The following is an 11484-nucleotide window of genomic DNA, read 5'->3' on the forward strand; positions in this document are numbered from 1 at the left end:
TGTTCCATTTGACAAGTATAAGAATGGCACTCCTATTGCACCCTGTGGGGCTATTGCCAATAGCATATTCAATGGTATGTACCTGAACACATTCTGTCATTCTGTCTGTGTGCTTGATAGATATGCTCAGATGCCCATTCAATGATGATAAAACTGCTTATTTGATAGAAATTCAAGGTATCTTGTTTAAAAAGGCCATATAGTAAAAAGTGACAGAGACACTGTAACCCAATGGGCTTGATTCTCAAAGGACTTTACTTCAAATCCTCAATAGAATGATTTTTTTTTTTTCCGAAAGGTAAAAAACACACCCAATACATTTACCAACTTTAATTTAGGTAAGTAGTCTTACCTTGTTTATTATCCCTTTAGGGATCTGTCCACCATTAACTCTTTTTATAGATTATGAAATGTAGTATTCATGAAATATTTAAGGAACCAACAAGTCTTGATTTAGAACTTAAAATACCTGAGTTAAAGCTTTGTGAGGGTCCTGTGTTGCTGTAAGAGAAATTAAATTAACCTTTTATCACGGTGACATAATTTACTTAAACATGAACAGCTTGTGTGGTCCAATATGTCAAAGGTGGATAAAGTAATATGGAACTGCATGCATAGGCTGCTATATTTTGGATATAATTCTACTATAATTACTGAGCCCATTATTAGAGGGTTTGTTTTAGATTACTACAATGCTGGCATTTTGTTTTCCAGATACTCTTCAGCTTTTCTACCACTCTGATAAAAACACTGAAACACCAGTCCCATTGCTGAAGACTGATATTACATGGTTCACTGACAGAACCGTGAAATTTCAAAACCCATCACCCAAGGACAATCTTACTGCTGCTTTTTCAGGTCTGTCATTTCCCTTCATATCCCAGGCAGAAGTTGTTGTTGTTGTTGTTATTATTATTATTATTATTATTATTATTATTATTATTATTAAGTCAATTAGCAGCCACTTTTATCCATACAGAGACTAGGGGGTGAACTATGCATCAGCAACTGCTCCTTCTGATGCAAAGTCACTTACAATAGGACCTCGGTTTTACGTCTCATCTGAAGGGCTGATATAGCGGAGGTGCTTGCTTGATGAAGCTGTTAACAAGCAGTTACACAAGGCATGCGTTCTGTAAAAGTAGAATACACAGATGTCTAAACATAGGAAAACTGATATCAATGAATTATACTGTTTTATTATTGTTGTGGTACATTGCATCTTTAAAGGAGTTAGTGCTAGTTTGTTTATTTCTAATGACTGATTTTACTGTCATTACATTTTTTAACTTCCAAAAAGATGTGAAACAAATCCTACTATACATCAAGTGGCTGGTGTTTTCATTTACCACTATACTGGAGTTGAGTTGTAAACCTTGGTGATTAGAAAATGATTGTGAGGCCGTTTTTAAATCACTAAGTCAAGGCAAGATCAATCACATAAACCTTGTGTTCTGAAAGTATAACTTGGCAATATAGGGTTGCAGCTGTACATAGTAGAAGGAAAACTAAAAGAAGCAACGTCAACTAGATAAACACTTGGCGCCTCAATCTATGTAATTCCTATACGTTTAACTGATTGGTGTGTAATGCTGTAGGTACAAACTCAGTACACTAAAAGGATCTGTGTAAAATTGTTTCAAACTGAAGTTATGGATAGTTTAGGCTCACTGAGTTTTCTGTCTCAGGAACGGCCCGTCCCTTTTACTGGCGGAAGCCTGTGTACCAGCTCAGTGTGGAGGAGAACAACAACGGCTTTGTGAACGAGGACCTCATTGTGTGGATGAGGCAGGCAGCCTTTCCTTCATTTAAGAAGCTTTACGGGCGGCTAAATCGCACACAGGAGTTCAATGACGGCCTTCCAGCTGGGAACTACAGTGTTAAAATTTCCTACAGTATCCTTTCACAAGGCCATTCTTGGTGGAATGAGCTGTCTCATCAGTATGTTACTAAGCCACACTGACATTTGCATATCCAGCTTCTGGGTTTTATGAGGTCATTTGTGCCTCAATGTAGTGACACTGCAGTGACCAATTGAAGTGTGCGTCTAGCTAAGACAGGTGGTTGAAAAGTTATTTGAAGTAATTAGGCATTCACAAATTATTTGGCTAAACAACACTAAAACTTGTGACTAAATAGTACACTGGCGCCACCTGATGGTAAGAGTGTGAAAGGTTGTCTTATCAGCTGTGATAACCTTAAAATAACTCCCTGAATAACTGGAAACATTCCTGTATCATGTGTCAACTAAAGCATCCTAAGTGTGTGTGTGTGTATATATATATATATATATATATATATATATATATATATATATATATATATATATAAAGAAACTGTGTTTTATTTTGTTGTTTTTATTAATGTACACACAAGTGCCAGTCTTCTTGTCTGCATGTCACAGAATATAACGTGCAATTAGTATAATACAGAGAGATCATGTTTTGTAGTAATAAGAGGTAAGGAAATGCATTTAGAAAGTCTAGTTAGTGTTTCTTTAAGGTGCGTATATTGAAGACAACTTGTTTACCAAGAACATTTTAATGTCATTTTTTGTGACAGTTATTTTGTGACAGTTATTAAGATTTGCTTACATCCCCTTTAAAGTGTTTTTTGCCTACTGGAATGAATAAAACTGGAAGAAACATGTTAAGTGTGTGTGTGTGTGTGTGTGTGTGTGTGTGTGTGTGTGTGTGTGGCACAATTACATAGGGTAGGTATAGATATATATATATATATTATATATATATAAAATATAACATACAGGTATGTCATACAGGTATACTTTTTTTTTTTTAATTAAGAATCTCAAGAAGATTTAAACATATTATGAAGCAAGTGAAAAGGTATTGGAAATGTATGAGTGGATTACATTATTTGTACTGTGAATGTTTAAAAATTGTAAGAAAAAAATTGCTGGAAAGAAGTTATATTGTTATTTTTAACCATGCTGTTGCTAGTTTTACATGCTTCAAATTATTTTATGCTTGATCTGTCAAATCATTAAACAGAGAAGTGACTTTTGGCATAATTAAAACATTTTAGAATGGAAACAAATCTGATTGTCCTTAACTGCAACTTTCAGATTACCCTGTGGGCAAGTTCAAAGGCCGAAAATCTGTGATTCTCTCCACAGTGTCCTGGCTGGGAGGTCAGAACAACTTCCTGGGTATAGCCTACTCTACATCCGGCGCGATTACCCTGGTAGTGGCCATCATCCTAACAGTGGTTCACCTGAAATTTAGGAAAAAGCCTCTGGGTCTAGAGGAAGAATAAACCCTACTTTCCAGTAGCATCCTGCTTCGACGTTCTTGTGTTTGTTCGTAATACAATCAGTAAAGATCCACCAAACCACATGGGAATTAAATAACATGTATTACAGAAGTACAGTGTGATGTGAGGTGTAAAGTGGATGACAACCTACCTAATGTGATTATGTAGAGAGGTCCGAAATGAGACTATTTAAAATCATTTATAAAATGATCTATAGGACTTCCTTTTTTTTTTTTTTTTGTCATGTGAGATTGTGCCTGTTTGGTCTGGTAGAGTGATATAGAAATGTTTGTATTTTTAGTTTCTCATAAGTGTTTTGTATTGTGGATTAATCTGTTTTGTCCATTGTCACATACCCCACCCCAACATGGCTACCAGACATTAACAAAAAACGACAAGAAATAGTTTCAGTACTATTAGAAGAAAGACACACCTGTTGTGACTTAAAAATATAAGACATGATCTCAGGATCCCATTTCCTCAGCACACTTGTGTTATAAAAGTTTATTCTGCTCCAGCACACAGACCTGGTTAATAGGGGCTGAAAAAAGCCATCAAACCATGTGCCCAAACACCTTGTAACCAGGGATTAGCAAAAGGTTTTAAGATGGCACTCAAATTATTTTATTTTATTTTTTAACTAAGAGAAGTTGGTTGTTTTGGAGCCATAAAATTGTCATGCAAGAATATGATTCTCTGCAATTATCGTTAAAACAAAAATTCAAGTTATTTTTCTATACAGGTTTACAGTATAGTACATATTACAATAACTTCATATAATTCAACTGCTTATAGTTAGCGCTTATATCATCAGTGGTTGAATTTACTACTGTATTTACAAGCACTGTTCGTGACATAATATATATATACTATATATATATATTATATATTATTAGATATATTATATAGATATATTATATATATATAGTAGTCAGACAGTGCTTGTAAATAACTTGTGTTGTCGTTCTTTCAATAAAACAACAAAAATAATGACATTATACAGTGCTGTTTGTTGTTTATATATGGACAATATTCTTAACAAATGATACAGAATTCGAAACATTTAAACCACATTTGGGTATAGTAATTATTTCAATTTAATTTTAACAGCAATGTCATCTAAACTTTGCACTTGGATACACGTCTATGTTTCAGTAATTCTCCTTCTTCTCTATCAAATTCAAACGGGCTTTATTATTAGCATAACAGGAGTGGCCCAGTGTTTCCATTTCCCGCCCCCGTCTAACTTAAATATAAACAGTGCACTTCTAATTTGAGTGTCTACCCTAGGGTTGCCACCTGGTCCCATAATTCCGGAACACTGTGAGACAGAACAGGATTTTGAAGTTGCCTTTAAACTGAAGGAAATCAACATGTGAATTGAGCCCTAAACCTTTGCTAAATTGATTCTGGTGATTAATTATCTTGAGGCAGCATGACAATACAATAATAGCTTTTAACAAATGAAATAAATAAATAAGTACATCAATATTTATTTATTTATAATAGTTTTTTTAATAGTTTTTTATATATATATATATATATATATATCTTATATATATATATATATATATAAGAATATCAAAATATTAATTTATAGTGGTGTATAGGGTCACTTTAGTAATTTGTAACTTGTTATCACCACCTCCCAGTGAAATCATTAATACTGAGCAGCTGTTCACTATTCCTGACACCAGACAGCGTGAACACTGGATCAGTGTTGTTATTTAATTGGGAGAGTCAATGTAAATTAGGGCTATATATTACTAATTAATAGGATATAAATAGCATCTTTTAAATATTGAGAACTGAAATATAATTTTATACAAAATATATATATATATATATATATATATATATATATATATATATATATATATATATATATATCTTGAATAAACCTACACACGTTTATTCAAGATGCTTTTTTTATTTTGTAAGGTTTGTATTATCACAATGATTCGGATAATTAAGAAGCACTACAAATTAAGCAAGTGCTTAGTGCTCCGTTCAGGTGTTTATTGCTTTCAGTTTGAGGGCAACTTAAAAACCATGTTTCGTCTCAAAGTGTTCCGGAATTATGGGGTCAGGTGGCAACTCTAGTCTACACTGTCCTTCAGACTGTGACACGCAGACACGTACTGCGCTGCTAGCTCTGTTGTCAGAGCCTCCTCTCCCAGCAGGATCCGCAATCTCTCACGATCAAGCAGGTGTTGAAACTGGGTCAACTGACTCGAGAATTTAGACTCCTTATATATATATATATATATTACACGAATGGACGCTCTAAACTGATTCGTTGTACAAATTATACAGGTAGATAGATATATGGCGCAATCTCGTTTGAACGTGCGTATTACTGCTGGGCGGAAGTACAATTCCAACCGGAACAGAGAACGACCAATGCGAACTGAGGAGGGCAGATTCAAATATTTACAGTGAGGAAGCTAAATGCATTGATTGGTAAGTTTAGTAAATTTTTTGGTTGTATAAATTGACCAGATTGTATATAGGCATATGATCACATGTTTGATATGCATTGTCTTTTTTTAACCCAGCTAACAGTAACCTGTAGTGATTTTTGGTTTGTAAATAAACGATTTTATGTGGCCCCAGAACCTTGATTGGGACGCTAATTTAGTGTCCCCCCCCCCCCCCCCCTTTTTTTTTTTTTGGACGCTTGAACGACCAGTAGCATTATAAAAAGCGGCTGTACAGCGCCATGCAACTCTGCAGAATTACTGAAGAGTCAACCTTCATATTTGCAACCTGTCGCAGAGAATTACGGGTGGTTATCCACGGACCTGTTAAAACAAACTGGCGGCTGTCCTACATTATAAATAATTTATGAACGTAGTTATTTTCACATTTGTCAAATTCAGTTTTGTAACTTTTTATTTTCTTTAAGTATACATTTGATGTTGTTTTTAGCAATAATGAAATACGATAGTTTCAGGTCTTTTTTTAAAGATACGTTGAGTTGAGTATTGTATATGATACACATAGTTTAAAGCAATGATGATGATGATAATAATAAATAATAATAATAATAATAATAAAATAGATCAACGTCTCATTTATTTCTGCCGCCTTTGAAAATATCTAAATAAGTTGCCCAAGAGGCAGGATAAATCTCTTTTTAATTTGGCGACCCGTTAGTTTTATTTCTGTGTTAAATGTATTTTAGAAGTAGTATATTTTATCCTGCAAAGTTTAAGAAAAAATGAAGACAAAGATTAATGTTATCTGTTACATACGTGTGATAGCTACATAAGATATGTTATAACTTAAGTTTTTTTTTTTTTTTTTTTTTTTTAATTTTATCACAGCTATTGGTTTAATAGAAGGAAAAACAACACACTGATCCTTCAGCAAAAGAGGCAAATGTCAGTGCTCGCATTAGAGGGGTCTGGAGTAGGGTCGATCCCTTTACTTCTCAAAATTAGTTTTATTTCCAGATTTCCTTTTTAACACGTTTTAAGCTGACAGGTAGCACTTGAAACAGAAAGGGACGTGTTAAAATCATGTCAGTTGTATCAGGACATGTCTGCAGTTTTTCAATTCCAATCAGTCAGTAATAAGGAGAAAGCGTCTTTGCATATTTTACAATGCTTCTATGCAATGCTTGTATTAAGGAAGATGAAATAGTATTCCTTTCATTTGATCAGAAACGGAATACGATTTAATCTTATTACAGCGTGATCCATGTCTCAGCCTACACTGTTGACTCAAAAAAAAAAAAAAAAAACACAACTCCAGCCAAGACTAGCAAAGAAGTTACCCTTCGTAAGCGTAGTTATCCAATTTAGAATGTCAGAAGACGCTTTTTCATGATTATTGATTGAAATGCCATCATGCAGTGAACACGTTTTTAACTGGTTCCTTTCCTGTCAGCTTACAACATGTTAAAGGAGGAATTTGGAAATACAACTATTCAGAGAAAAGTAAAGGGTCTGCCAACTGGTTTACTGTTTATCATACTTAGTAACTACTTCAAAAGGAAGTTCCTGTTTCTGTAGTCAAGGCAGCTTCTAAACAAAACTCAGAAAAGCTGATTAGTGGGCTTAATTTATTGCACAAAGTCAAAAGATAGGATATTTAACACAGTTCCAAAACCTTTTAATAGTAATAGTTTAATAGTAGAAAGTGGCTGAAAAAAAATCCTAGTATTAATTAATCATGGCACAATAGTGATCCAAGCAGAAACTGCAATAGAAAAAAAATATAGAGAACAAATATAATGTCATATTAAATGGTAAGGAATTATATATTTTGTAAAAAATAGATTCTATGAAGTAACCATTTTATAAATAGAAATATTGAGATATGTAATGTTTTTATACAAAAAAGGGACTGGTTTCCAGATTGGACACTGGAGGATAACATATAGATAGAGCAAGGTGAAAATTTAAAGAGAGTAGATGCAGTTTCTTACGCAGAAAAGGTACTAGATGTGCAGCAGCAATCGGCAATAAAATAGAATCTCGGAATCTGATATTATTGAATTACTATTGTGTAATGAACTATACTTGTTGAAAGATTCCACTCTGAATATCACCAAGTCTGTTCATTCACTTTCAATGTGATATTAGATCAGGCATTGCCAAAGTGAAAAAAAAAAATCCCTAGAGCATCCCCATAGTTTGGAAGTTGGAAGTTATTCACTATATTTCCACGATGTCCCAGTTTAAAGACATAAAAATCTGGTCACTTTAACTATATGTTGTACAACAACTTGATCCCGTGTCACTGTGTCGTTTACCACCTGTTTGTACACTGGGCTGCATTATGCAACGAAAAACAGCATGCAAAGTGTTTATATCCTGCAGGAGAAAGTCTGCTGTTTAATTGTGCCAGTGTAACCCATATGGACTGTAGACAGGTTTTCGGTTTATAGATTTTGTCAAGTGAGATCAGAGATGCAAACATCGAAATTTGCTTTCAGCTTTGAGAGGGTTTTTTTTTTTTTTTTTTTTTGAAGGTTATAAAGCAGGGGTGGAAAGAAGACTTCCGTTGCATAGAAGTTTGATCGATTCCTGGTTTAATAAGACACACCTGAGCTTGTTACCTGCACACTGGCAAAGCAATCTTATTTAAACCTGAAATAGGTGAAACTGCTTTCCATCTCTGCAAAGCCTATACTGTTGAAAATATCACCAATTTACAACATCCCGCGGTTGAAAGGCTTGTATCAGTTTAGGGAATGTAAACAAACATGTATGGAAGATTGTCGCAAAAGTAGTACTGTATACAAATACAAACTTTGGTGTAGAAAACATGGTTGCGCAAAAATGAGACTTCAACACCACTGCTAACTGGTTTAGAAGGGAAGGCGCCAGTGTTCAATGTTCAGTGGTCTAGTCTGTCGATTAGATGGGACAAACAAAACAATGCATAGTAGAAAAATAGAGCATCTGTTTGCCAATGCCTAAAATGTATTTATTTATTTTGCAGATGTTATTTTATTTTATTTTTTTCCACACTGTCTCCTCTTAAAGGTTCTTGGATTTCTTGCAACATGGAAAATAGGGAAGTAAGTCAAGGTCTCACGTCCAAAGGTGCAACAGTATGCAACCCTGGCAAAACAGACAATGTAATTCCTAGTGGAAACCAGTTAGCTCAAATGCCATTGGCCTCTTCAACAAAGAGGCGGACTTCGCAGAAAGCGCTTGTGCCTGCTGGTGAACATACAATTTCTAAGAATCTGCGGCATAGCAACAGAAGAGCTGGGGAACGCAGTGTGAGCAAAGAATCTCACACTTCCAGTAGGCTCGCTCCAGGTGAAGAAGCAATCATTCGAGTTGGCCAGTGTCGATATTCTTCAAGAAAGGAGGTAAGTGGTGAAGTTGTGCCCGTCATGAAAGTGAAGCTATAATCCCTTCCATTGGTACTGGTGTATCCTATTGGCACTTTGTACTCTTATGCTTGAATCTCCCTGTCTAAACAATGGCAGATCTTAATACCACCAACCTACAAATTGTAAGAAAGATTTTGTTTTCACTTTCTTTCTTTTGTAGTTAATAAGTTGGTGAATACACCAGTAAGATTATTATAATTAATTAGCGGGGGTATTAAGATGCGTCACTGCGTAGATCATTAAAATTGAGAATGTGATGTGCAGCATATGACCAATAACACTGATTAGTAAGTGATAAGAAAAGATGTTTTGCATTTTTTGCCTATTTTTATTTTAAGTGTGATGTACGTGTTTATATGTGGTGCATGTGTTTGTTTTTTTTATACCTGTGTTGTAAAAACCCATTGCATCTGATCCTGAACTACTGAATGGAAGCTACTGTGCCGCAGAATCCCATCTGACATGAAAGAAATGGGCCTTTTCAAAAGTTAGCAAAAGCCACATTGTTGAGACATACTGGAGTGGATTTAGTAAAGTTAATATTATGATGCTAAAAGGTTGACTTAATTGGGACCTTCTTTTTAAACTTTTTTTTTTTTTTTTTTTTTTTTTTTTTTTAGTTGCAGTCTTCAATTGTGCATGTCAGGAGACAACGAATCCAGGCCGGTAAGGAGGTCAAGTAGAGCAGCTAATCTCTCAGCATCGAACCCCAGGGAGGGTAACCAGTCTTCAATCATGGAAAAGAAGAGTGACTCCGGTACAAAAGAGTAGTATACTGAAGATACAATGTTGGAGACTGGCTTCACAGGGTGTTAAAAGCATTACATCGTCTAGGATGCTCACAGATTTTATAATGGTCTGTGTGTTTGTGTAACCTGCTTGCAGAATATTAACATGCTGGCATTTTTCTTCTTTTAGGAGGAATTAAAAAGGCTTCAAAGGGAGCTGAAAGATGACATGCAGAAGAAGGAACTGTTGTGGGCACAAAAAGAAAAGATCCAAACAGATACAGTGAACATGGTAATACATTAAAATAGGGTTTGTGCCAATATTCTATATTATCATATATCGCGATATTGGAAAATGTGGATGGTTTTTTATATATATCGTCACTAGTCCTAAAATAAACATAGTTAATAAAATAAGACACGTTATAAAACACCGTTCATTCATACCATGGCATGTTAAAACATTGTAGCACCCCAGGGAACTTTGTGGAGGTTTAGAACAAGACTGCTGTTTCTTTCTGTTCCTGGATGTTGTTTTTCCTGCTGCTGCCGACAGCTGGATGCGTGCTTGTGTGTGTGTGATGTTGGGGGGAGGGCGTGTATTAGACTGGATACGTTATCCACGTTGTGCGTGTTCGTTTGGATGTAACAAGCAGCAGAAGGAGTAAGAAAGCTTGAATGTTGGTGGTTACAAAAGAGGCATCTTTTAATGAATAGTTTAAGCGAGAAGAAAAAACGCATAAAAAAAAAAAAAAAACACTTTGCTACTCAACCAAACTATGTTTGTGTTTTCAAGTTGGTCTTTGGAACAAACAAGATATCAGGTCTGCATGGAGGCGTTTTTTTTTTTTTTTTTTTTTTTTTTCTTTTTTGTGTAATAGAAATGTTTCTGTATGTAATAGAAGATTTTACTAACAAAGTATGAGCTGGACACATTTTGTTCAACTGAGGTGTGTGTGTGTGTATATATATATATAATAATTTTGACAATGAAATGAGACACTTAAACTGAATGCTTCACTCTGGTAAAGTATGAATGTGAAAAGGTGCAAGGCTGAGACATTGTTGTTGAGCAAGCCCGTCTCTAGGCATACGCAAGCTGTGTTCCTTAAATGGTCCGAGAATTTAAAAAAAACAAACACAGGAAGTGGTGGGAAAATCGTTCTCAGTGAGAGAGTAGATGTACAGCACACCCTGTTGGGGTCCAAGCCTTTGTTCGTTATATTGAGGGTTTTGTTATAGCGAAATGACAATCAAAATAAACGGTTGAGTAAATTAATGATGAGATTGTGATTAATAGTAGAATTAATGTACCTGTTCGTTTCATGTATGCAGTATTCTGCCTTTATCTAATTCATTAAAGAATTAAAACACAGTACCAGAAGCAAAAATCCCAAATTGACGCTGAACTTTTATTCAAAATTAATCTGACACGAATGGTTTCAAAGTGCACCAAATCTTAATCCAACATGCTAGAATCCCAGATTGATCTTTTTATTCCAAATCAACCCAACATGAAAAGTTTGACATGAAAGAAAAGTTATTCAGATCCTCAAGTTTTTTTTTTCTTTTGGTTTTTTTTTTCAATTTATTTAATAAACTTTGCTTTGCATTATGTTTTTTGGT

At 34.8% G+C, this 11484-nt stretch overlaps 1 protein-coding gene across 1 annotated transcript in view; it reads left to right on the forward strand.

Moving 5' to 3' along the window:
• Positions 1–4042, forward strand: part of LOC121327604 (cell cycle control protein 50A-like) — a 9261-nt gene extending 5219 nt beyond the window's left edge. The window contains exons 4-7 of the mRNA XM_041271713.1: positions 1–74; positions 715–858; positions 1689–1895; positions 3086–4042. The exon at positions 1–74 is cut by the window's left edge and continues 17 nt beyond it. Coding sequence (XP_041127647.1) covers positions 1–74; positions 715–858; positions 1689–1895; positions 3086–3276 — 616 coding nt within the window. The 3' untranslated portion in view covers positions 3277–4042. The remainder of the gene's footprint in view (positions 75–714; positions 859–1688; positions 1896–3085) is intronic.
• The last annotated feature ends 7442 nt before the right edge of the window (positions 4043–11484 follow it).

Source organism: Polyodon spathula, chromosome 15 (genome assembly GCF_017654505.1).
Source record: "Polyodon spathula isolate WHYD16114869_AA chromosome 15, ASM1765450v1, whole genome shotgun sequence".
Taxonomy (NCBI): Eukaryota; Metazoa; Chordata; class Actinopteri; order Acipenseriformes; family Polyodontidae; genus Polyodon; species Polyodon spathula.